The following is a 27,979-nucleotide window of genomic DNA, read 5'->3' on the forward strand; positions in this document are numbered from 1 at the left end:
TTAAACTGGATCTCTGATCTGTTTGCTGTGTTTGTTAGTTTTCCTAGAATCTCCATAAAATATGTTACGGTTTGTGATTGTAATATGGCAAAATGTGAATATTTTTGCAATGCACTGTGAAACCCATGTTTTCCCACTATCTGTAACTGATGTATAGAGATCTTTATGCAAACCTTGAGCTGTTTTCTCACTGTTAAACTTGTCAACTCAATTCTCCTGATGTTCAGCAGTTCTGGTTTCCTGATCTAGCAGATCATTTTGGGGAAATTCTCCTTAATCAGATGGATTTTTCTGCCAAAGCATCAGTTTTAATTGTTTAATGTTTCATGGATTATTTATTTACTTCTTTATTTATTTTTAATAGTCACCGTTATGCTGAAGAAAACACGTAGCTGAAGTACTGACTCAACTTTCTACAATGTAAAGAATTTTGGTGAAAATCAGCTGAGTCTCTTCAGCAAGTATTTTTTTTTTCTCAGTTCATTCATCTTGCCTCTCCAGAGTAAGGAATGCAAACACACCTGTCACTGTGAAGGGGGCGGTCCCAGGAAAGGTATGTTGTCACTTGTTTCAACTCAGGCCTCACTCACTGACAGCGAACCACCGAGGGAGACGATGGCTCTGAGGTGAAAGCCCTTCAACGTCTGTGGAAATGGAACTTTGGTGAGGAAAGGAAACAAAAGCGACGGTCCAATCATGACGTGGAGGAGCCCTCTGGCCCTGGTGAGGGATGCTCTGCAAGGTCAGAGGGCGCGGGAGAGGGAACTCCGCAGCTTGGTGTCCAACCTGCCCTACGAGGGACAGGAGAAGGGGAAGCAACCCAATCGCTTCTTCCTTTCTAACGCCATCAAAACCACAAAGTACTCGCTGCTGCTATTCCTTCCCATGAACCTTTATGAGCAGTTTCACCGCTTGGCGAACCTCTACTTTGTGGGCTTAGCCATCCTGAACTTCATCCCCGTGGTGAACGCGTTCCAGCCTGAGGTGGCCCTGATCCCCATCTGTGTCATCATGTTGCTGACGGCCCTGAAGGACGGCTGGGAGGACTTCAGGAGGTACCAGTCGGACAGGAAGGTCAACAACACTCCGTGTTTTGTCTACAGCAGGTACGTTCTCGTGTTCTGAACGCTCATGCATGATGTGGCAGGTGTAAACCACATCAGCACATCTGTTTCTGATTCCCTGTATGTCTGCATCTGTGAATTTCATCGCCTCTGTGTCTCAGCACACCTTTGGGAATTTTCGACTTAAAAATAGAGAATGCGTGGGAGATTATACAACGTTTCGCGCCATCACAGAGAGCATGTTTGATGAAATCCTCATCTGAGTGTTACGTAAGCAGAGACAGTAAGGTTAGCTGTTTTCTATTTTTGAATGGCTGGTGAAAAGGAGAGATTCACAAAGGACGGTAGACATTCTCACACCCTTTTTTAATGCTGTGAACTAGACGGTGCAAGAAGAGAAGGATTGATCCACTGAATGATTATAAACTAAGCCTGGAAATTTGGTTCGGTTGATATTTTTTCTTGCAACAATGTTGACATCTCACTGTTGTGCTAGCATTTGTTTCAAGTTATTATGTGTGTATTGGTCACGAGCGAACGGCCCTCCTAAAATGTTTTCAGTGGGGAAATCCACGACAAAATTCTGGAGATAGTCTACAAATAAACACTCACATCATGGAAGATAAAGTATGGTCCTAAGAAGTGTGGCTACAGGATTCTCACTGGCTCTAAAATCTAATTTCAACGTATCTGCATGGAAATTCCCACACATACATTTTTCTTATAAATGTGTCACCATCTGGGGTGAAATAAAAATCAAGAAAATCAAGAAAAATTGATACCACAAAGATCAAAATGAACCCAAACTACATTTCTCAGTTCATTCATCTTGCCTCTCCAGAGTAAGGAATGCGAGCTATTTATTTCAAGCTATTTGTTAGCTTTTTAAGCTAACAAATAGCTTGAAAAGCTTTAGACGAGAGAAAACACAGCAGATTTTATCCAGTTCATGCAGAAAAGACTGCAGATTTCATGCAGAGTTGATTCTGACACTTGTGCAATCAAATAATTAGCTTGATCAGATCCTCTAGGTCTGATCAAGCTAGGTTCCTTTGAGCTTACTGGAACTCCTAAACTTTCATCGCTGGATTGTAAAGAGCTGTATATATATATATCTATATATATAGATGTTTCCTGAAGCAACTCAGGATTTTCACTTCTTTTCATATAGAAACTAGACTAGAAGTCATTCGTTTAGCCTAGTCATCTTTGACTGTAGATCCTCACGTGGAATACAGTCAAATGATAGAAATTTGGCCCCAATTCCCATCTGTTTCCCATCAAGTCGTTTTTTTCTCGTTGTTGTTTGAATAGTTTTAGGTGAAGCATCAAACGTCTTATCCTATGGGCCATCAAATACTATTTTTTCCCATCTGAAACCCTTGTCAGTCAAGTGGTGCTTAGGCACGGCAGCTCTTAATAGAGCTGCTAAATGCTATTGTTTCTTGTGCACTGCCTGCATATGGAGGACCTTTATAACCAATCACCACCTCCACCTTACAAGCATTTTGTTGTATTCAATGTTGTTTGAAAGAGTACATTTGTACATAGACTGAAAGTAACATCTAGTTTACCCCAAAGAAACCAGATACAAAAATTTCTTTAGTTTTAAAATCATTTCTCAAGTTAAAGTTCATTCTGAAACTTTCACTGTTTTGATATATTAACTCACTTTGCAGAGAAACATTTCTTAAAATGTTTTTTTTTTTTTTTTTTTTGCTTTACACAAAATCATCCCAGTGTCACCTGCTGACTCACCCAGATGTTGTCTTGTCTGCAGTCTGTGTGGAGTTAAGCTAATTTAACCTCAGGCAAAGGCTTCAGACTTTGTATTCAGATCGTAAAGCAGCCTTGATGTTTTTTTGTTTCTTAAGTAAGCCGACAAGCACAATGTCCCAAAATGCTGAGTTATTCATATGAAACGTGATTCATTATTCTCTAACTCTGGTACTTGGATTACCTTTAGTGCTACTTAAAATAAATCGTGGTTTAAATTATTCACGGGGTAAACAGAATAACTGATTAACTGCAAGCCACAGTTGAATAGATGACTTGTTGAAGCAAAAATGATTTTGCTTCAAACACAACATACTTCTAGTGGTCATTTATTTACTCTGACGTTGAACCCGGGATCTGGAAACGACATCAAACCTACTTATCTGTGTTCCAGTTGGAAAACCAGTGGGACCTGCTATCTGCTGTGTGCTCTGATGAGCTAATTATGTTCGCTCCACAAGCTAACTGCAAATGATCTTTTGTATTTTATTTAGAGCAGCACAATATCAGAAAAGAAAAACAATATGTTTTTGATGTCATTTCTGAATGTCAAAATGGTGATGTGATAAACCAACAATTACCTCACCTTTTATTTATTTTCTTTCATTATGTCTTAATCACTGTAAGTTTTAGAAAGCGTGTCATCATAGATAACAACAGATCTGTGCAGGATTTGATGGTATTTGAAATATAACCTCAGCACTAATTTTATTTATTTAAACACCAAAGAATCTGTGAAAGAGATTGTGAAAAGATTTTATGTGATACAAACAGTTTATCGCCACAACTAACACTCTGTGTGGAAGACATGGCAGCCATGTTGGATTTTTATGATTGGAGTAAGTGAAAACTTCCACTTTCCCTGTTGGCCTCCTTCATCCAAAATACAGTGACCATGGATTTGAACTCAAAGAAATTCCTCTTGTATTAATGTTTTAAAATGTCGCTCAATATAATAATAATTATCTTAGTAAAATCAAAGCTAACCCTAACTTCCTAATATTTTACTTCCACATATATATACATATACTTTTTGTAGTCTCCTTGATGAGGATGATCTTTTCTTGTGGTTTATGAATGTCTGTCTAAAAGATTTGTATGGTTTAGACTTATTTTTTATTAATATTCATCCCAGTCCTGACAGTATATTGGGTTATCTGTGCTGAGATAAAGAGAAAAAGGTAAAGAAATAATTGTGTTGGCTTCTGTTGATATTCTCCTGCTACCATTTAAAATTTGTTCTTTGCTCAGTTTCCTGCTATGACTAACCATAACATTGTTGAAACTCCATCTTGTTAGGATGGAGTTAAGAGTGTTGAAGAAAAATTCTTCTTTTTTTTCATAAAAAAAAATATGAAAAGCGCATTAGAAAGAACTCCAGACATTTGCAAAACAGTACAAACAAAGTGGGAGCGCATATCTAAACTCAGATTGTCTGACGCACAAAAGACATTTTTGAAAGTACAGTAACGTATGCAAGGTGACGAATGCGACATCCTAAAAATACAGCAGGCTCCCCTCCTGGCTTTGTTGGGAGTGAGGCGTGGTGTTGAGTGGTAGCTAACCCATCAGGTTCTACATGCAGGGCAACATACTTTCAACGTTCTGTTGCCGGTGCTCAGTCAGCTTGATATGCTGGTTTTTAACCATAATGCAAAACACTCCTTGAAATCTTGAAACTGTTTCACATCACAAAGTTCAGAAAAGTTAATTCACGAAACGTCTTTTCTTTCTGTTCTCTCCTTCAAACACACAGCAGATTTATTGGAGGATCCAAAATTACCATTTCCTCTTTACATAGGGGTTAATGTTGTTTCGTTTCATTGCTCTTTTTTTTTTGAGCAAATCAGATTAGAAAATAATTTGAACAAACTATACAGTCCTTCATGTTTCTGACTGTACCAGTAGTACCATTGAACTTTCCTATAATTATTTAATATCTACATGATTTTGCTAAATCATCTTATTATGATTAGTCACCATCACTGAGCAAGTAATAACAATGTCACCAGGTGAGTATGAACCCATTTAAAGCAGATGCACAAATCAGTGCGTGGATAAGACTTTACTTCCTCCAGCTGAATAGAAACAAAACTGAAGCTATTATATCTGGACAATAACGATCAAGGTATAAGCAGCTTTAGTTATTACAGCTGGAAATTACTGAACAAGACCAATTTCTGGCTGTAATGAGAGATTAATACCCGGACATTCAGAGACACATAAAGACGGTTACGAAGTCAGCCTTCTATCGCCTGAAGGACATTTCTAAGATAGGACTAATATCCTTATGAAATATTGAGAAAAAACATCCATGCACTCTCACTAAAACTAGGAAAATAGACCTTTCTGACCCAGTATTAAAGTCTCTATACTGGCTTGGCTTTGCTCAGAGAACAGATTTTAAAATACTTGAAAGTCTTGATGAGTATGAAAGCACACTCGTGTTTAAATGGCCTGGTCAAAGTACAGACAGAAATGAAATTGAGAAACCTGTGGCAAGATGCATCTTCATATAAACCCAGTCAGTCGGACTGAGTTTGAGCAAATGCAAAATTTACTGGGGCCGGATGTGCTGCAAAAAATCTGTGTCCTTAATTGCAGCAACGCTACGTTCTAAAAAGTTTTCATTCAAATGGCATGAACTCAGTCGTGTTTTTCACTTTTTTAATTTGTAAACGACGTTGAAAACCACGTGACGCTTTCATTCCACTTCACAATTATGCACCATCTATGTTGGGCTTTCCCATAAAATTTCAATAAACTTTGATGACGTCTTGTGAGGCACAGTACAAGAAAGCCAATCTGGGGTTTGATGGTTACAGACCCATTCAGTAAATTAGTATATTCTTGAAAAGTCCATTCATTTCAGGAAGTTTGCTACTAACTGAAACACAGGAGAAAGATTAACTAAATAACAGCCTTTATTTCCATTAATTATGATGATTTTTTTCGCTTATAGTTATTGAAAACATGAAGAATATCACATTAGTCCAATACGAAAACAATTTTTAGAAACCAAAATGTGGGCTTTTAAAGGTTATTTTTGCCTGAAGGTTATTTCTTTTCAAAAGGCACTTTTAATTTGACAAACAAGAGCCATCAGGACATATATCCTAATTTATTAAACATGACTGTGACTTCTCTGACTATAGGAGGGAGAAGCAATATGTGGAGAGACGCTGGAAGGACGTGCGAGTGGGAGATTTTGTGCGGGTAGTTTCCAATGAGATCGTCCCTGCAGACCTGCTCCTCCTCTATTCGTCCGACCCTAACGGGGTTTGCCACATAGAGACGGCCAACCTGGACGGGGAAACCAACCTGAAGCAGAGGATAGTAGTTTCTGGACTTGGGGCAGCGGTGAGAAATATTGCTGACTCGTTCTGACATTAATTACGGTTCCTGCTTCTCTTGCTAAATGTCAAAGAGGGAAACAAAAGTCAAAAAACATACATGTCAGTCCACATACATTAGAGCTTACATTTTAATTGCAGGCAGAAGGATTCAGATATAATTGTGTTGTTGATCAAGTTTAGGTGAAGCTGAAAATAAAAGGTATATTTTCGTACCGAAATGATGTTGTATTGTGTTTTATTCTCCAGAATCTTGGATTTGAACCGGAGAGCTTCAATTCGGCTGTGGTGTGTGAAAGGCCCAAGAGCAATCTGAATCATTTTAAGTGTTTCGTGTGAGTATTAAAATGCACATTTGGTGTAGATTTTAAAAAAAAAGAAGCTATTCTTCCGTACCTTACCAAGAAGCATGAAAACTAATTCCGACCCACTCACTGGACTTCTCAATAATAGCCGACACATCATTGGGGCGGTAATAGACCATAATCGATTTTCCCGGGCACCACAGCTCCTACAGGCGGTCAGCTCAGGCTGTTCATTTACAGACATAAAGCAGGGGAGCTCTAATGGGGAATATGTCAGCAATAATGAATATCTAACAAGGTCTGACAGTAAAAACGATTGTCACTTTCCCTCGCTGCAGAGAGAAACCTGATAAAGACAAGGTGGGCGCCAGCATTGAGAGTTTGCTGCTGCGAGGCTGCACAGTGAGAAACACGAATCACGCTGTTGGCTTTGTGGTGTATGCAGGTAATTTCGCAACTTGCTGATTGCCTTGGCCTTCAACTTTTCAACAGGACAAATGATGCATGTTTGGTTTTGTACCTTGACTTCACTGAGATTCAGCTTATTTAATCCGTGTGTTAAGCTTTGCTAAATGTGCCGATGTAAGTTTGATGCTTGCTGCTAATGCAAGGACGAAGCCAAAATTACCAAAACAAATACAAAATTATGTAAATATTTTAATTCAAATCCTAAACAGAAAGGCAAAAGTATCAGGATAATATATGTAATGAAAGCTTTTAATGCATTGTTTCTTTTTATGGAAACTGTTTCCTTATTTTTTTATTTTTTATTTATCTAAATGGCTTGCTTATTTTTACCTCTCTACTAATATCAGCCTGAAGATATGATGAGGACTTTCATCAGTGTTTGAATAATTGCCTTCTTCTGAAATTTTCAAGGCCATGAAACCAAGGCCATGCTCAACAACAACGGGTCGAGATACAAGCGAAGCAAACTGGAGCGGAAGCTAAACGTAGACGTCTTCTTCTGCCTCATTCTCCTCTTCGCCATGTGCCTCATCGGAGCCTTTGGTAATAAATCACATCACTTAAATGCGAAGTCGCTGTGTGACGTTAGCTTCTTGAATTAAACCATGCTCAATTTGATCGTACGCCTAAACTCATCCTTCACAAAGAGAGAGAAAGCAGGAGGGATGTGATGAGGGGTCCAGGTTTCCTGTCTGTTTGATGATGAGAGCAAGTCATTGGAGCTGTCTTCATCCATGCAGGTCACTACCTGTGGTTGGAGTCTCTGCCAGGTGTGCCCTCTTTCCTGGTTCCTGACAGCAACGGTCACCTGGACGTTCCCAGTCTCGAGAGTTTCTACATGTTCTTCACGATGATCATCCTTCTTCAGGTGTCAGACAGATATCACTCAAACACGTTGTTCCAACTCAGTTTAAGCTCATTAAGCTAACTCTTTCTTGTCCACTTTCTTGTTTTTTTCCCTTTGTCCTCTCTGCATTATTTTCCACTCATCGTTCCTCCCAGATCCTGATTCCCATTTCTCTCTACGTGTCCATCGAATTGGTAAAAGTGGGTCAGATCTTCTTCATTACTAATGACATCGATCTGTACGACGAGGAGACGGACAGTCGGGTCCAGTGCAGGGCTCTGAACATCACGGAGGACCTCGGGCAGATTGAATACGTCTTCTCAGACAAGACGGGCACCCTCACTGAGAACAAGATGGTGTTCCGACGATGCTCCGTCATGGGAACCGAGTATCCGCACAAAGAAAACGGTAAGGAGACATTTAAGAAATCAAGATGATGCTCCTTGCTCAGCTTTTTATGGACAATTCTTCTGGAGGATAATTTTAAAGTTTATGAGAGTTCTAAATGGTCGCATGATGAAGGAAAATTTCAGCAAAGAATTTCGCAAAGCACATCAAAATGTTATTTTCCAGGCAGATATTACTATTTTATAGCACAATTCAGTAGCTCTGTTACCTCCAGTTGTTAGAAAATGTTGTTTACATCAAACTTAACCTAACCCCTTAACTGTTATGCTCAAAATGCTTACGTGTTATCCAATGGGTGTCTTCATGACAGTCAAAGGGTTAAACAAATAAACTTTGTAATTTCACCTTGAATTTGGCCTCTGTCTCTTCAAGATGCTCCTACTGTTTCTGACACTCTGCCTTTCCCACATCACCACAACAATACTCCTCCCTTATGCCATTTACAGTCATTCTTAAGAGTGTTGGAGTGAGAAGTAGCTTGTAAAATAAGCTCAGCAGATGTGCAGTTCTATCAGGTGTTAGCTCATTGCTGCTGCCGCAAGTCTGATGGAGCTGAGTGGGAAAGGCGCGAAGGGGAAGGCACAGAACTATATATGTGTGTGTCTCTGTTATGACTAAACGCAGTTCAAGGCTAATTTGACAAAATCTCTGCTGCCTCCCAGCCATCCGCCTTGATGTCATTGATGAGCCTGAGTCTGAGGAGGAGGTTATCTTCAATCAGCATCAACAACTCCCACGAACCAGGTGGTCCTTGGAAGCTGAGGGCATCAGCCCGCCAGACGCACAACGGCATGGCAGAAGGCGCAAAAGCAAGGTGGCAGCGAATGCACACAGCGATGCGGCCTTCAGCAGTCCACTGGTATGAAGACCACACGCTCATTCTGAAATTACAGGACGAGTGACCGGGGAGCACAAAGACACGACATTACATCCATCTTCACACTGGGCTACGACATCTGATCAACGTTTCAACCTCGTTTGCGCATTTTTAGGATTTAAAATTCACACATTTTTAATCAGCAAGAATATATATCAAACTTTTACAGCATATAAATATGCCCAAAGAAAACCTCATAGTGTCAATCTGTTTACCCAAATCTGACTCATCCCTGAGTCAAGGGCCTCGTGGTCCCTGTCCCTGCCGCAGATGGTCAAGCTTCTCGGTGTCAGCGATTGCTCAGCTTTGCCCCTGTGTCTGTGACAGGACATATGGTCACACTGAGTACCATTTGGCGCAGACTACCAATGTTACATCAACAGTAAATGTGCACTATAGATTAGTCATTGCTGTTTAGACATACAGTATAGTTTCTCTGTACCTATTTTTGTCTACACACTGAAAAAAATAACTCTTTGGATTAACATAAAAAAATCATGGAAAGATTTTCCACCTGATTACTTTGCTTTATTTCAGCACTATGTAATTTTGTTACTCCGATTTAAAGGAAATGTGTTGGTTCAACTTAATTTATTAAGGTTATTCCAATTTAAAGCAAATGTGTTGGTTCAACTTAATTTATTAAGGTTATTCCAATCTAAAGGAAATGTGTTGGTTCAACTTAATTTATTAAGGTTATTCCAATTTAAAGGAAATGTGTTGGTTCAACTTAATTTATTAAGGTTATTCCAATTTAAAGCAAATGTGTTGGTTCAACTTAATTTTTGTGGTTGATTCAACTTATTTACTTTAGTTGGACCCAATGTAATTTAATAGAACCAGCCTAACTAATTTTACACTGATAACTTCACACTACTTAATTAAGTTGATCCAACTCATGAAAATTAAGTTAGCTGAACAAACATGCTTCATGCTGAAAGAAAGCTATATAATCGTGTGGAAAATTTTTCCATGATTGAATTATGTTAAATCAAAGACATTTTCTTAAGTGCTATTAAATGAAGTGTTTTAAGACCACACTGAAAGAAGAAAGAACACTCAACAATGAGAAAAAGTACAACATGAACTGTATTTTCAAAATTGTTATCCATTTTCTTTTTACACAGCACAAAAAACAGCTGAGTTGAAAGTTGAAATAAACAACAAAAGGTCAGTTTTGTTTTTCCAGAAAAAAACTGGGCTGTGTTTAGCATAGATCAAATTCTTAACAACATAAAAAGTGTCAGTAAGTTCGCTCAACTTTGCGAACTGTAACAGTTAAAATTTAGTTTTCGACTGCGGTCTTTGGAAAAACATGTAAAGATAGATTGCCCAAGTTGTTCATCACTTCCACCCCGTCCAGGAGAATCCCAACATCCTCAATGGCATCGCCAGGCTCTGCACTCTCCGGTCGAATAACAAAGATTCCACAGACGGTCTCGGCCATTTGTGCACCTTGATGATGGGAACAAGGGTGGGGTATTGCGGGGGAGAGATTTCACATCTCATTAAATAAAAAAATAACTTTACACTTATTTGGCTGACTCAACAACAGCTAAGGTCCATCAAAGACCTGTCTGTGTTAATTGTGAGTCCAGTGGTAAGATTTCCCATTTAGAAAAGGTACCATATTTTCTACATTTTCACAAAAATCGTCTTATAATCCGGTGCACCTTGTGGTGCGGAAAATACGGTATATTGTCTCATATGGGAAAAACATGAAGAGAAGGGATGAATCCCAAATAGGCCCCATATTCCATGGCCTGTTCTCCTCAATTGAAATGACAGTCTGAGGATCCACCACACAGACTGTCATTCTAAACCAGTCCAATTTATGTGCAAGTACAAAGCCCTGACTCTGTACACAAACCAAACATCTTATACATGAAGAACCTGTCTTATTTCCTGGATGGAGGAAATGTCATGACTATGTGTGGTAGTTATTTCCAAATAGATCAGTACTAACATCTTAGGTAAAGTTACTTAATATTTTTGTCTGCATATGAAACAATGCTGTTAGAAAAAAAGGTTCCTTTGACTCAAATTTAATACTTTTTATTATTAATAAATTAAGAATCTGTATTACGATAGAAAGCCACAAAAGTGTGTGTGCATCCAATGTCCACTCTGCATTTACCTACATAATAACAGTACTGAAATTAAATAATAATAATAATAAAAAAACATTTAAATAGACTTATGTTTGGCCCCAGTGTTTAAAATCCACTAAACCTCAGACTTCAGAGTTTGTATGGCACCAGATGCTGAATTTACATCAGTCCAACTTTTTTCCAGGGAGTTTTAACAACCTGAGGAGGAGCAAAACTGTGACATTTATGGGGTCCGTTTTTTGCCTTGACAGCAGCTTTGTGACCCTTACACTGCTTCATGTGATGTTAGCATGATTTGAGTACATCAATTACATAGAAACGTGACCGAACATAGAAAAAAATGTTTTTTTTAAAAAGTCTGATGATATTAATTTGCATCTTTTTATTTCGATTTTTATTTTGATTTAGACGGATGAAAATAGACTGAATCTTACCTTTTTCAAATTAAGCAGATCCAAATCAGGAATCTTCCCGCTTCTCTTGAAAGAACAGTTTGAAGTTTTCCCAGACACAAGATCTCGCGTGATCTCGCTAGCATCTCGCGTGATCTTCCGTAATTTCGCTAGCATCTCGCGTGATCTTCCATAATTTCGCTAGCATCTCGCGTGATCTTCCGTAATCTCGCCAGTGTCTCGCGTGATCTCCGGGTCTCGCTAGACCCTCTTCGGCGGGAGATTAGTCTGACTACATTGAATCACGTTGTCTCAACTTGAATACATTTTATTAACGCTAGGTTGTTGAATTTTGTTTATTTGACGTGATTTTGTCATATTTGCCTTTGAAATATAAAATAATTCTGTTAAACATGTTATTTTTTATAAATGCAATAACCACTTCAATTCAGTTGTGCTTTGACACACGCATGGAGCAAGCAGGCAATAAATGTTAGAAAAAACGCTGATTAATTACCAGCTAACCATCACTTCATGTGATGTTAACACATGTTAGCCATTGACATGAGTACATAAATTACATAGTGTGAAGGTATCACTGTTAAATAAGTTGGTTTCAACTAAATTTGCATTCATCTTAATCAAGTAAAGTCAATTATTTGGTCCAAAACATTGCAAATTAGTTGGTCTGGTTCTATTAAATTACATTGGGTCCAACTAAAGTAAATAAGTTGAATCAACCACAAAAGTTAAGTTGAGCCAACACATTTGCTTTAAATTGAAGTAACAGAATTACATAGTGCTGAAATAAAGCAAAGTAATCAGGTGGAAAATCTTTCCATGATTTTTTTTATGTTAATCCAAAGAGTTATTTCTTTCAGTGTACATAGCAACACTGATATGTGCACAATCCTGCCAGGAAAATTTAGTATTCTCTAAACTGCAGCTGGCGTTTTCCTGGCACGAAAAACAATCATCTCGCAGGGCCTCGTGTGATTTCCCATGATCTCGCGGGATCTGCCGTGATCTCGCTCGTCGCCTCCAGCACAAGATCAGTCTGGCTATAATGAATCGTGTTATCTCAACATGATTCAATTTCATAAACGTTAAGTTGATGAATTTCTTGTTTGTTCAACATGATTTTATCACGTTTTTGTTTAAAACATGAAATTATTGTGTTAAAAGTACATGATATTCTTTTATTAATCTAATAACCCCCTAAGTTCATTTTTTTGAGTGCAGAGCAAAGGGGAGGAGATACAGAGACAGAAAAACGCAGCATGGATCCCATTTTTACTCCTCCTCACGCTGCATCTCCAGCAGGGTAGAATGCCTCTATGAATAAAAATATAATAATGCTGCTTTCCTCTTCTCAGCCTCCTCAGCCTTTTAAACCTGCCTTATCCATGGTCAAACACGACTGAGTGGAAAGTTTCAATGAGAAAAACTTTCTCCGAGTCTATTACGTCAGCTTTGGGAGAACTTAATGTAACTGAGACATGGTTTATCAGCACCCAGGCAGTATTTAATTAGCAAACTGATTAACTTTTGCTCCTCCAGGAAACTGAGGTGATTCCAGACCAGAAGCTGCTTCAGCAGATTAGCAGAGCAGAGAGCAGCGGAGGCCGCAGAGACGGCAACAGAAGTTTTGATCCTCATCTGGACTTCTTCCTGGCTCTTGCCATTTGCAACACCGTTGTTGTTTCAGCGGAAAATGCTCACAGGCAGAGGGTGAGTTTACTGCAACTGGCCTGCAAAACCACGAATTTATCTCTGTTTTAAACAATCAGTGTCCTGCAATTTCGAGAAAAAACCTGAAAACTGGCAATTTGACTATGCCGTCTTCCCGTGTCGTACAGAAAGCAGAAGTAACAGCCCTTTGCAAAAGCATCACGGTTTTCTCAGTCACTTTGGTTCATTTCTCAGAGTAAAATTTTAATTCTTAAAACTACCTATTCAGGTCATTCTGTCACTTCTGCACATCAAAAAAGCTGTTTAAAATGTCTGTGAAGCAAGTGATTATGTACAATGCTCTGCTTTTTACTACAATTTCAGTTGCTTTTGTCACGTTGATTTAAATGTATTATCTTTGTTGAATTGTCTCGACCATCACAACATTTAAACATAAGTTCATCATATAAGTCTTAACATTCAAAATATTGTCATATTATGTCAAGCATATATGCGCACATATTGTCCTATGTTCCCATTTCTACTTTTGTTTATTGTTTTTCTTGGATCTCTGCGTTGCTGTCTTTTCCTTCACAGTGACATGGTCATCAACTAATTACAATACTAACAGTAAAGATGTAAATATGAATCTTGCCATTAAGAAATATCCCACAAATACAGATTACAATATTTGTCATGCTAAGTTTTAGCATTAATTTACAGCAGAACATCCATAAACTGACACTGTCATATTAGCAACACGACTAAACAGTTTGACTGTCTTATCCACAAACAATGAAATGAGGACTTGAAATTCTGATGGACCCGAGATGTCCATTGACACAAATATTTACTTTTCAGAGACGAACGAAGGATTTTAAGAAAGTGAGGGATTCTGCATTCGCTTAGTATTCGCAAATGTCAAGGACTGTTCCGGAAATGCACGAAAGTGACAGAGAAAAGCTGTAATGGCTCTTAAACCTTCCCACATTGTGTCATATTACAACCACAGACTTAAATGTATTTTATTGATTATTTATGTGATGGATCAAAAAAGTGAATGTGCAGAGAAAATAGTAAATTACATGGATTTTAATTTTTTTTTCTTTTTTTTTTACAATGTGTTATGCATTTATATGCAGTTCACTTATCGCTGATTCCCCTAAATTATGTCCAGTGAAGCTAATTTCCCTCAAAAGTCAACAAAATAATAAATAAAGTCCACTGTTGTATAATGTAATCTTGATGCAAATATAGCAGGCAATAAAGATATCAGGGGTTAATTAGAGAAAATTAGTGAACAAACAGTATCATGGAGCTCAAGTAACACAGCAGACAGGTCAGGAATAATACTGTAGAGATGCTAGTTATGAAATTATATCTGAACATTTGAATATATCTCTGAGCACTGCTTAATTCACTATCGCTGCGGAGGAAATCCATTACTCAGGTCAAACAATCTGCTAACATGACAAGCACTAGAGGTGCACTCCACAAATATGCCTCTTATAGAAGAGCGGCAAAGAGAAAGCCATTCTAGGAGAAAAGCCATATAAGAGCTATTTCCACTTTACCACAAGCCATAGGGGAGAGAGCAACGACGAGGAGGGGGTTGCTCTGTTTGGATGAGAACAAAACTCAGGTTTCTGGCAAACCCTGAAATGTTCACAGACATTCTTCATCCACTCTGAGTCAGCGTGAGCTATTTACAAGATAAGATTGGGTAAAAATTAAATATGAATTCTGGCAGAGGGATCGCCAAATGATTTACAGGGGTGACTGTTATGAAAGGTGGGTCTACTGTGTCTTGACTGTCAGAGATTGGATACAAATGCAAACCCTGCTTTTTATGTTTCTTGTTTTTAATTTGGAAACAGTTTTGAAAATCATATTTGTTATTTTGTGTCAGCAATAAAATACAAGCGTTAAAGTACATTAGAAAGGCAGTGAGTTTTTCAACCCCTAAACTGGAAAAATATATTTATAAATGTGCTTCATTTGTTTGGCTCATAATAAAATGTGTCTCTTACTGTAGCATTGTAACTTTTTGCTATGCTGTCACATTGACTCAGGAGTGCACGTCTCCACAATCCAGCCAGACGCGCAACCCTTTGGAGACCTTCTCCAGTTTGGTGAAAAAAGCCGGCGCTTTCTTCCAGCGCGACAAGAGAAACCGCACTCTCTCAGAAGATCCAGTTATAGACTCTGCAAAGACGGAGGACGAAGCAGACGCAAACAGACTCCGGACTTGTTCTCTCCACGCTCCGTCTCAAAATGGCAGCGCTATAGTAGAGGCAGAGGAACTGTGCTACGAGGCGGAGAGCCCCGATGAGGCCGCCTTGGTGTACGCAGCCAGAGCATATGGCTTCATCCTGCTGGCACGGACCCCTGACAGTGTGACTGTGAGGCTCCCATCTGGGGAGGACCTGGTGTTTGAGGTGCTGGACACCTTGACATTTGACTCCAACAGAAAGAGGATGTCTGTTTTGGTGAGACACCCAGTCACCAAAGACTACGTGCTGTACACTAAAGGTGCAGACTACTCCATTATGGAGCTACTTGGAACACCTTATGCAGGTACATGCTGGTCAAAAAAGAAAGGAAATTTCTAGATGCATTTCGTTCATACTTAATAAATCGAGCTTATTGTAAGTAAACATTTCCGATTCTGCTTCTAGAAAACTTCAGTGGAATTGAGAAAAATGTTGCAGCTGACACCCAATACCACCTCGACTGCTATGCAAAGGAGGGCCTCCGCACACTCTGCATCACAAAAAAAGTATGAAATCCTTAGAAATTCACACCATTTATCATTTATCCTACAGTACAGGAACTTGTTTTTATAATTTCTCTTCATCTGTGACAGGTTGTGAGTGAGAGCACGTATCAAAGCTGGCTAGGTGAGAGGAAAAGGGCGCAGGCTGCTATGGAGTGCAGAGAGGAGCTCATCATGCAAACCGCTGTGCAGCTGGAGACAAACCTCACCCTGCTAGGTAACACCCATCAACCCCACCATTCCCAGCACTAGAGAGGCACGTCCTCGTGACGAGATCATTGTGTGAATGATGCCTGTCTCGGGATATTTGTCCTCCTACAGGGGCGACTGGCATTGAGGACCGTCTGCAGGAGAAAGTCCCAGACACCATTGTGGCTCTGCGGGAGGCAGGGATCCATGTGTGGGTGCTGACAGGTGACAAGCCAGAGACGGCTGTCAACATCGGCTATGCCTGCAGGCTACTGGAGGAGGAAGACCTGGTGATTAACATGAGCTGCAAAAACAAGGTGAGGAGGCAGCAGGCTGCTTCTCTGAGTGTCGCTTGTTTCAGCGTGGCACCGTTATTTATATATATAAAAAAAGTCATAACTTTATAGTAAAGGTATAAAAATACTTAACACAGCCTTTTGATGACAGTTGAATCATAGATAGACAGACAGACAGACAGACAGACAGACAGACAGACAGACAGACAGACAGACAGACAGACAGACAGACAGACAGATAGATAGATAGACAGATAGATAGATAGATAGATAGATAGATAGATAGATAGATAGATAGATAGATAGATAGATAGATAGATAGATAGATAGATAGATAGATAGATAGATAGATAGATAGATAGATAGATAGATAGATAGATAGATACTATATGACTGACAGAAACGTCTTAGTCTCGTGCTGAGAACCTCTGTCTTTCCTCTGGACCAGTTTCCACACTGAAGAGTGTTGTCTTACTTATGGTTTATTCCTTGAAAAAGAGTTTTCAGCTGGTTGGTCAAATTGAAAATCCTATCATTTGTTTACAAGATGATTTCTTGGTCCATCCCTGTTAATTAATAAATAAAAGTTTATATTGCGATTTTGTTTTCTTTTTGCCCAAATCTGCATTCGCTGTAGGACAGTAGGAGATTTTATCGGTTTGTGTGTTTTAAGTTGTGAATAAAAGGTCAAACATATTCAGGGCTTTTATGGACCAGTAAATAAGAAATGTGGAGATATTTTCTTATATTTCTCACACTGTTTGCAACACAGAGGGATCATAACCCCTACTGCCTGGATAAACATGTAAATGATGAAACAGTCAGACGTGACTGACGGGTAACTCTGATGATTGTTTGCCATCCCCTGACTGAGGAGCTCCCTGAGTGCAGAGTCACAATACCTCAAACCCAGACTTATTAGTCTGGTACGATGTGTTTCTGTTCCTAATATAATCATATTGTTTTTCATTTAAAGTGTTTGTCTCATATTGACAAAGGGGAGCTCTGTTCATATTTTTTATTTTACATCAAAACACATCAATAAATACCAAACAGAACAGGTTTTTGAATTTGCATTTCAGGTTTAACATTTCTTCTAAAGAAAACCTCCACAATGTCATTTCCTGCTGCTTGTGTTGCGCTACTGTTGAGTGCAGCTGCTGTGAGAGCAGAGCGGGACTCCAGCCTCGGCTGCCTCTCGCCTCCCACATTAATGCATAGAAAATTGACTTCAGGACCTTAATTAGGTGTGGACTTTTCCCAATTATGCCCAACAAATTCAATCATGCACAGACGAAACCTCTCAACAAGCATTTCTCATGCCAGGTAGAATTAGATCCCGTTTTGTATCAAGAAGCTTTGCAGATTTGAGACAAGAATATTTCAACATTTATTTCCACAAGGCTAACTTATGTTAGTGTATGGATGGTCAAAAAGTAAAACAAGATGTGAAACTTGTTGCCTATTTTTATCACATTTAATGGTGACTGTCAAAAAAAGTGACTCACAATTATGTTTCACATTATATCTTATGCTCACATAATGTCGTAATGAATGAAGTCATACGACATGTAAAAATGAATTCCAGCAGTACAATAAAATATTTGACCAACACAATAACTTTTTTAAATAGTTTCAGTAATCAAAAAGCTAAAAATATTTAAAAATGTGTAATACTTTTGTATGTATTCATATCCACATACATCGTGTTTGTAATAAGTTTCTTAAGAGGATTTTCCGAGGTGCAAACTGAAGAAGTTTCCTGCCTCCGACTTAAACGTCTCCATTCATTTGACCCCTTCTACATTTAAACTAAAATTTACACCCTAACTTTCCATTAGAGCGTGATAAGGTGTACGGTGTGGGGGGCCTACCTCACTCAGGTCATTAAAATGTGGTTGCGCAGGAACAAGCCTTTCATAATGACTTGACCATGTCTTCTCCTTCTGGCCCTGGATGGATAAAAAATTACTTGGCAGCTCTAAGGGATACACGTGGATCTGTCTGAAATAAGTGGGGCTGCTGTGTGTCCCTCGGAGGCACCAGTGACTGATGACGAATGGAGTGGGATACCCCCCAACACCATAACTAATGCTTTCATATCTAATTACCAGTCTAATATTCAACCCTCTCAGGAAATACACTTTAATGAACTTTTTTTTTTTTTACAACCATAACTCAGTGACCACTGGAGAGACGGCCTCCCACATCCACCTTCCCACCAACACTAATGAACCGAGAACTGTAATCTGTTTTTAGAAAAACTAAAAAGTGGAGCAGTCATCATCACAACCTTCTTTTGGCTACGTCTGGAGCTATTTAGACACAATAATGATGAATCTAATGGGACCAGAGCCTGACTCAGCACGTACAGTAATCTGTGTCCTGTTAAAGAGCAGATTTCTACTGTGTCATCTCTATTTATTTTCTGGGCATTTTTGAAAAACATCACTTGGTTCATCACCCAAACATATCCTTTTTATTATTATTATTGTAAAAAAAAAATGCATCTTTAGCTAAATATCAAGTCATTAGAAGCTTCTGTTTTTTTTTCCAGGTTACGTGCACGGCCATCCTGGACTGCACTCTGGAGGAGGTGAGGAGGTACAGAGACGACCCTCGCAACGCTGGCACCACCCAGAACATTTCTCTGGTGATTGATGGAAACACTCTAGATATGGCTAAGTCGCCTGACCTGCAGGAGCGGTTCGTAGAACTGACAAAACACTGCCGCTCGGTTCTCTGCTGCAGAGTGACGCCCCTGCAAAAGAGCGCAGTGGTGAAACTGGTCAGGGAGAAACTCAAAGTCATGACGCTAGCTGTAGGTAAGTTAAAGTAGAAATTATGCTGTTTGTTTATAATCTTCTCCTATGGCAGCTACCTCTTCCTTTTATTCGCTTCTTAATCATGTTGAATTTTAAGGTTTGTTTGGTTCTACACATCAGTTATTGCAAAATGAACCAATTATATTTGACTTTTCTCTCTGGATTTACACAAGTGTGTGTGGAACCAGACACAACTGGTAGACCAGCAGAGTTGACCTGATGCACTAATTTATTAAGTGTTCTCATAAAACACCTAATCTTGAGTGATCTGTGTTTACTAAGAAGTACGAAATGACAAACTTTAGGGTCAATTAAAAAAAAATTGACAACAAATTTTTAAAAAGTGACCACACAGGTAATAATGCTTCAAACTTTTTTCCCAGGTGACGGTGCAAATGATGTCAACATGATCCAAGCAGCTGATGTTGGCATTGGGATATCCGGTCAGGAGGGCATGCAGGTGGGAACTGATTTTTGTAAAGACCTTTACATCCGTCCTGCTCCCAGACTGAATCACGTGTGTTGGGTGTTTTGGTCTTTTCAGGCGGTCATGGCGAGTGACTTTGCCATATCACGCTTCAAGCACCTGAAAAAGCTTGTCCTCGTCCATGGACACTGGTGCTACACTCGACTGGCCAACATGATCATTTATTTCTTCTACAAGAATGTGGTGAGTGTTGCTCTGCTGTATGAATAATCTGTGTATTCTGTTATAAAGAGTAAAATAACAGTGCCTTTCAATGCACTCCTCAGGCCTACGTGAACTTGCTGTTCTGGTATCAGTTCTTCTGTGGATTCACTGCCACAACAATGATCGACTACTGGCTGATGATCTTCTTCAACCTGTTCTTCACCTCCACTCCACCCATCATGTTTGGCATCTTTGACAAAGATGTTTCAGTGGAGGTGCTGCAAGGGGTTCCTGAGCTGTACCGAACCGGTCAGGGAAAAGGGGTTAGTGAAGAAAATAAATTCAAAGTAACAGTTTTAGTAAATATGACTTTCATTTGTTGATTTTACTACTGTATGTAAATGTGTCTTTATTTTTTTAATTTAGGAATACAATTTTTTAACTTTCTGGATTGCCATATTGGATGCTTTCTACCAAAGTCTGGTCTGCTTCTTCATTCCATATTTGGTATGTAACACATCTGTCATTATAAGTCACAGAAATTCAACTATTAGTCATTCTGCCAAACATTTGACAACTTGTTTTATTCTCCCGTTAGGCTTACCAGGATTCAGACGTTGATCTTTTCACCTTTGGCACGCCACTCAACACAGCTGCTTTATTTACTATCCTGCTGCATCTTGGCATCGAAATCAAATCGTGGGTGAGTGCTGAAGTGATATTTAAACCAATACTATTGTTTTTGAAATAGATTTAGGTTTGTTCGGATTGTTTGCCGTGATATGATAGTTTCTTCCCTTCTGGCTGATCTAAACCATTTCATAGAACCACTTTTAACTCATTAACTATCTGAAGTTCCATAAAATTATTGACATAAAAATTGCACTAACCAGACAATGCTAATGCCAGTTTGTGTAATTCTTTCGTTTTGTTTCTGATTGCGTGGCAGACGTTGGTCCATTGGATCATCATGCTGGGCAGTGTGGCGCTGTACTTTATTGTGACGCTGGCCTACACCGCCACCTGTGTTACCTGTAATCCTCCATCCAATCCTTACTGGATCCTCCAGAACCAGATGGCCGACCCCATGTTCTACCTTATCGTCACCCTCTGCACCGTGGTGGCTCTGCTGCCCAGGTACAGTCCTCCTCTCTGCATCTGTGATTTATTGCACTAATTTATTTTTGCAACACTTTCTGTTGAAAGTGTATACTGATAAGGCACTAAATTTTTTTAAAATGATTTTTTAAATCTGTCTTTCATCCTTAAACAAAATGACAATAGAAACTGCCTGATATTGTATAAAAATTTGGAAAAAAAAAAAAAAGAATTAAAAATGTATATAAACGTTTTTATATTTTTGCTTCAAAATGTAATAAAAAGTTCTTACTGAATAAAAAAATGAACAATCCTTAAATAATATACTATAGAGATTAACAATTACACAGTAAAAATGTCAGAATTTGTCATCTTAAATTTAGACTCAGTTACAAAATAGCTGAAGACTGAAATTGTAGCGAATGCTATGAAGGCGTTGTCCCACTTTTTATAAAAAGGACACATATTTTTCATGAGTTTGAACAAGGAAAATTATTTTGTGAGCTGAATGTCAAAAATTCATCTCCAACTGCGTTTTAACTTAATATAATTGTTCATATATTTCACTATATCAGTCAGTCAGCACAACAAATGGAAAGCAAAGAAATAGAAAGGATTATAGCTTGACATATAACTTTTCCAAGTTTCCTTTCTCTTTGCCTTACAAATATAAAACTTGGAGCATCCGCATAGCTGCAACCTGTGTATTAGCTTATTAGCATGTTTTCAACATGTAAATTAGATCATACCTATTATATTATTCTGCATTTCTTTTTGACTTATTCAGCTCAATAACTGTGATAAAGATCTTTTTTTTCCCTTTTACTGCAACTACATTTGCAGATTTGTAAACGCGTCATGTTAATATTAACGTTGAGGATCAGCTGCTGCTTCAGTCGTCTTCTTCCCTGCTTCCTCTGAAAGTGCTGATTTTTTAGAGAGAGCGCTCTGATTTACATCAAAAGCCTATATGTTTTTCACTGGCCTACTTTCTCATCACCGCGCTCTTTCCCTCAGGTACACGTTTCATGTGCTGAAGAACTCTGTCGCCCCCTCCCCGCTCCTGCAAGGCAGGCAGCTGGACCGGATGGACCCTTCTACCAGGGACCAGTGGATCAAGGAGTGGAGGGGCTTCAGGGGTGGAGCACCGGCCAAACGCTACGAGCTTTCTGACCCACCCTCTCCTACCCTGGAGACCCCTGTGGACTTCTTCCCCGAGTTTCTCCCCGACTCTAATTTCATGGGAGATGATCTTAGCCTGAACGTCATCACAGAGAGCCGTCAGAGGGCTGTGCACACGTGAGAAACGGAGGCAACCGGATGGGAGGCGAGGAACGCTGTGACGATAATTTATTCAGGAAACTGTAAATATCTTAACTGGCACATGTGTGGCTCTCTGACTGTAGTTAATTTTGCAATAAACTGCTTAATTAAAGCATGCACAGACCCGTCTTCCTCTTCTCATCATAACAAAGCAATACATAAGCCTGTTACAATCCCGGTGGGCTTTCAGGAGGCGGTGCTAACCCAGTTAGTGGCCACCCACCCTTATAAAGAAGCACCTTCCTCTAATGTCTCCGATATTATCCCCTCACCTGTTTCAGGCCAAACCAATAAAGCGATTGTGAACATTTAGTGCATATGCTGTTGGAGCATCTTCATTAAAACAAGCAAAATCCAAAATGAAAATGAATCAGGTGGAAAATTGGTTTCTATGCTGCAAATCCTGGAGCTTTTTATGGAAATGGAGTGTGCACAAGCACATCCACTTGTAAAAAAGGGCTGAGTTATCATGGGCATACTTCATTATACAGCAGCGGCTCAGCTTATATAACACGCCGCTGCCTGCAGTTAGATCCCTGCTGCCCTCTAGCGGTGAAAACGAAGGGCTGTGAGAAGGTCACACGGGACGCAGGGAAGCAGGGATTCAGACTGCTTAGATTTGGATTCGCCACACGAGAGCTGTGAAACTGTGTTTCTAAGAACAACAGCAATAAGAAACATAATTACCAGTTTCATAGATGACTTGAGCTACCTGTCAACACCATAACACGATGATGTCACATCCGATTACAGGTAGAGTGAGTCCGCTCTGCTTGTTTTTCTGGAAAAACCTGCATCCCTGTACTCATTTTGATACTCAGAGCCGATTATGCTCAATAAATTGCAACAGCATTATTCCCTCGGCAATATGGCTGCACTGAAATATAAACATGTATAATCAAACTGAATGAGGTCTGTTCACGTTTAAGACCATTATGAGACCCCTGCTGCCCTGTGATTACCTAAATTGAGGCTGTGCAACATGGTAAAAATGTTATTTGAAAGGTTTTTAGTGTAAAAGCCCAATCATTTAATCAAATGTTTCCTATGTTATCGCATATTTCCAAAAATAAAACCATAACAATCAGCATAAAGGCAAACATTTATACACAGATATGAATCCGTTTCCTAATTTAGCCAACTCGTGTCAAATATAACTAAGATGTGATGCGTGCATAGACAAATTTAAGACTGGAAGCACAAATCCGTTCTGCTCTACGACAAAAAAATATACACTGCTCAAAAAAATAAAGGGAACACTCAAATAACACATCCTAGATCTGAATGAATGAAATATTCTCATTGAATACTTTGTTCTGTACAAAGTTGAATGTGCTGACAACAAAATCACACAAAAATCATCAATAGAAATCAAATTTATTAACCAATGGAGGCCTGGATTTGGAGCCACACACAAAATTAAAGTGAAATGTTCCCTTTATTTTTTTTTAGCAGTATATTTCAAAAGAAAACACCAGCTTTTGAGTGAAATTCACTCTTGCTCAATAAAAGCTGGTTTACGAAGCTAAGGAAAAGGAGGCAAGAGGAGCTGACTATGTTTAACAAGACAGAACAGAACAAAGATTATTGTTCCTTAAAACAAATTTCTCCATTTTGGCATAACCCCACTTTGTTCTAATCTGTCACAATCTAACTCAAATACCCATTTGCTGATTACTGAAACTTGATATCACGTTCCCCCAGTATTTCTTCCTCATGTAAAAACTCAGGTAGCATGAGTTTTGATTCAGGGTAAGCCAAGAAATAAGAGCCAGTCACCAAACAACCACATTTAACACGTTGTGAATACATTCGGTCCTTATAGATAAAAAGACAAAAAACTGAAATAAAATTTAACATGTAAAACCATGGATTTAAACTTTAAATGTGCAGAAGAAGCAAAAACAAACTGTCACAAATACACCCATGGTGCTTTTATGTTAAGGTGTGACACAATAAACTGGAAACACTTGTTCTTTCTTGATCACAAGTTTTCACTCTTGGCTTCAGTCCAGCTAAGGCAGAAGCTGATAATTAAAATAAAAACACTCCAAGCCTAAAGAAAAGCTTAAACAGAGGAATGCAACATAACAAAATAGAGAACATTATTTGATGACGTTTGTTGCATCATGTTAGAGCAACCACTAGATGGCAAACCCACACCTCTTACAGAGCCTGAGTGGAAATTTCCAGGGGAAATTCACAAAGCTACAGAATGCATCAATTAGTGATCGATCCTCAATGCATGGTCAAAAATAAAACTACGAGTTCCAGATCATTTTATCAAATTTAGCATTAGAAAATGTGCATATGATTTTAAAAAAACTATTCATTTTTACTGTGCTCTCCATCCATCCAAAGGTTTTGCATAGAACTGAAATACTTATTTATTTTTGGGTCCTCTACCAGAGGCCTGGGAGCTTGAGGGTTCTGCGCAGTATCTTGGCTGTGCCTAGAACTGCACATTTCTGGACTGAGATGTCTGATGTTGTTCCTGGGATCTGTTTGAGCCACTGCTCCAGTTTGGGGGTGACTGCCCCGAGGGCCCCGATGACCACAGGCACCACTGTGGTCTTCACCTTCCAGGCCTTCTCCATTTCCTCTCTGAGGCCCTGGTATTTCTCCAGTTTCTCATGCTCCTTTTTCCTGATGTTGTGGTCACTTGGTATTGCTACATCCACCACAACGGCTTTCCTCTGTTCTTTATCCACCACCACAATGTCCGGTTGGTTCTCCATTACCATTTTGTCTGTCTGGATCTGGAAGTCCCACATGATCTTAGCTCGGTCATTCTCCACCACCTTTGGGGGTGTTCCCCACTTTGATCTCGGGGCTTCCAGTCCATATTCTGCACAGATGTTTCTGTACACTATGCCCGCCACTTGGTTATGTCGTTCCATGTACGCTTTCCCTGCCAGCATTCTGCACCCTGCTGTTATGTGCTGGACTGTCTCAGAGGCCTCCTTGCACAACCTACATCTTGGGTCTTGTCTGGTGTGGTAGATCTGAGCTTCTATTGCTCTGGTGTTTAGGGCCTGTTCCTGGGCAGCCAGGATGAGGGCCTCTGTGCTGTCCTTGAGTCCAGCTTTTTCCAGCCATTGATAGAATTTCCTGATATCAGCCACTTCAGTTATTTGTCAGTGATACATTGACAAATAACTTGTCGATGTACATGCCCCATGTAGGGGCTTGTCCCTACATGGGATGTACATATATTATATATATATGCTGTCACTGGCTGTTGTCCATTTCCTATCACTTTACCAGGTGGGCATTATGTCAGGCAACCACAGGTGGCCCAGGTGCTTCAACACCTCACTGTGGATCTGCTCCATGTTGTAGCCGTTATCTGGAATCAACACCTCCTCCATGATGGACAGCTGCATCAGCCTGCCCCCGCACATCTTCACAAACTCCACAAAGCCGCTGTCCGCTTTTCAGAGGACAAGGCAAGCAGGAGCTCATCATTGAGGAGATGGTAGTTCAGTGCCAGTTCCCGGAGGCCATGACACTGATCTGCCACACACAAAATACCTGAAGAGAGAAAAGAGATGACGTCTCAATGTCAGTAACGTTTGGATGGACTGCCCACCCTTTGCCCTTGGCTGCAAGGCTGTTCACATAAAAATTGATGTCAAGAGACATTCCCTGTTTAATTTAGTTCAAGCTAATGTTCAGTCTCTAAACTGGAAAAGTAAAATGTTTTTTTTGTAAAATATTGACTCCCAATGGTTTAATACAAATCCATGCCCTATTTCTTAGATTTTTATTTGTAAAAACATTGGAAATATTTACTACATTCCTTCAAGTTCACAATTATGCCTCATCTTACGCAGGCCTATCACATTAAATCTCAATAAAACTCATTAATATTTGTGTTTGCAAGGTGACCAAATGGAGGAAAATGGCACTGTAGACTACATCATTACTTCAGTCGTATAGTCATATAACAACCTGCTGGGGAGACATGACAGCTGCTCATCTTCAGAAGCTTCAGGGTGTCGCTGTTGTTGGCCACCAACACCTTCAGAGATGGGTCATCCACCGGGGTGTCATCGATCTTGATGGACGACAGGGACTTGGAGTTCACAAACACGACTGTCAGAGCAGAGACAAAGTGGGCCTGCGGAGGACAAGCTAGTAGTTAGAACAGGACCTTTTCCTTGCAGGAGCCCTTTTGCATAAAAAGAGCAAGAGCATCTCTGCACTGCTGTGTGCACAGGAGCTGAATATATGTGGGAAATCAACATGTTTGGGTTTGTTTTCACAGAAGACAGTCAGCCCAGCCCCTTGTTTGGTTGATTAGTTCCTGTCAGTCGGCATGGTCGCTCTGTTTGAATTAGTGCATGTAGATTTGAAAGTAGAAAGTGGATGAGAAATCTACTTTCTACTTTCTCATCTGTGGAGATGAGAAAGTAGGTCAGTGTGTCAGAGTGTGGACACTTGTGTGCGTGTGCGTGTGCGCGTGCGTGCACACGTGTGAGTGTGTGTGTGTGTGTGTGTGTGTGTGTGTGTGTGTGTGTGTGTGTGTGTGTGTGTGTGTGTGTGTGTGTGTGTGCGCGCGAGCGTGCGTGCGTGCGATCTTGTAAACAAGTATCAGACTGTGTGCAAGAAGGACATCTGTGGCTATTCTGTTACCTTCAGGATTTCCCAGGAGTGAATCTTGGCTATAAATTTTGCTCACAGTGGACCAAAGTTTCCCGGATGGACATGAGGGCAAGCAAAATACTGGTCTATGCTAATGACTTATTTTGTGTTTTTTTATTTGTCATTATTTTGTGGAACTCATTTTTTCACTTTAACATTAAAGAGTTTCTCATAATTATTTTAGTCTTAAAATCAAATATTGTTGACCAATGATTGATTTGTAAAAGCAATAAAAAGGGTTAGGGTGAATACTTTTTTAGGCACTGTGGGGAAAACCCCCCAACAATATCTCACAGCTGAAATCTGTTAACCAAGCTTTCCTTAGGCCGATGAAGGATGTCCTACTTTTTCTGAGCATTTATTATTATTATTATTATGTTTAATGTTTGACTGTTAAGTATGTAATTTATTTTCCAGGGATATATAAAAACAACGAATGAAGATTGAAAACTTCAGTATAATATTTTTACATTGTGCCACAAAGCAAGCATCCACATTCACTATTGCTGCATGCTCAGCATTGTTGGGAGGTAGAGAGGTGCAGGTTCAACTGGATGAGTAAAATAAAAATGTTCTCTTCCAGTCCAACAAATCAAAAGGGAAGTCCAGTTTATAAAGAGAAAAGATCGTAAGATTATTTGACAAGATCTGTAGAGATGTCAAATAGTTCTCCAACATATATTTAAAATTGTTTTTCTCAAGGAAACTGGTAAATTAATTATTAAAATAGTACAGTACAAACAATTGTTATGACACAGTAACAATACTGTCTCTCTCAGTTTAACTTGTCATAAAAATTAAGTAGCAATCTACACAGCTCTTTACATTTTTTTTACATTAAGGGATTAAACAATTAATTGCTGAAAAAACGGCAACAGAGGACACAGACGGAAGCCCTTGCTGTATACAATTCATCAGGAAT

The 27,979-nt window shown here is 39.4% G+C and overlaps 2 protein-coding genes across 2 annotated transcripts; one reads left to right on the top strand and one right to left on the bottom strand.

Moving 5' to 3' along the window:
• The first annotated feature begins 575 nt into the window (after positions 1–575).
• Positions 576–22,525, top strand: atp10b (ATPase phospholipid transporting 10B). Its single transcript, XM_015000078.2, has 21 exons — positions 576–1,106; positions 5,996–6,200; positions 6,443–6,528; positions 6,837–6,943; positions 7,378–7,509; positions 7,707–7,834; positions 7,969–8,221; positions 8,884–9,080; positions 13,162–13,332; positions 15,345–15,849; positions 15,951–16,051; positions 16,139–16,265; positions 16,370–16,554; positions 19,091–19,358; positions 19,742–19,818; positions 19,903–20,028; positions 20,112–20,312; positions 20,416–20,496; positions 20,588–20,692; positions 20,939–21,126; positions 22,105–22,525. The coding sequence occupies exons 1-21, from the start codon at positions 697–699 to the stop codon at positions 22,388–22,390; spliced, it is 3,939 nt and encodes a 1,312-aa protein (XP_014855564.2). The 5' UTR covers positions 576–696; the 3' UTR covers positions 22,391–22,525.
• A 1,246-nt stretch (positions 22,526–23,771) lies between these two features.
• On the bottom strand, positions 23,772–27,122 carry fbxl3l (F-box and leucine-rich repeat protein 3, like). Its single transcript, XM_088009761.1, is given in 4 exon segments — positions 23,772–25,835; positions 25,838–25,944; positions 26,365–26,547; positions 27,095–27,122. Coding segments are annotated over 4 exon segments (483 nt in total). The 3' UTR covers positions 23,772–25,670.
• Between the last annotated feature and the right edge of the window lie 857 nt (positions 27,123–27,979).

The sequence above is a fragment of the Poecilia mexicana genome, unplaced genomic scaffold, assembly GCF_051168715.1.
Source record: "Poecilia mexicana isolate PSO_F unplaced genomic scaffold, ASM5116871v1 scaffold_10, whole genome shotgun sequence".
Lineage (NCBI taxonomy): Eukaryota > Metazoa > Chordata > Actinopteri > Cyprinodontiformes > Poeciliidae > Poecilia > Poecilia mexicana.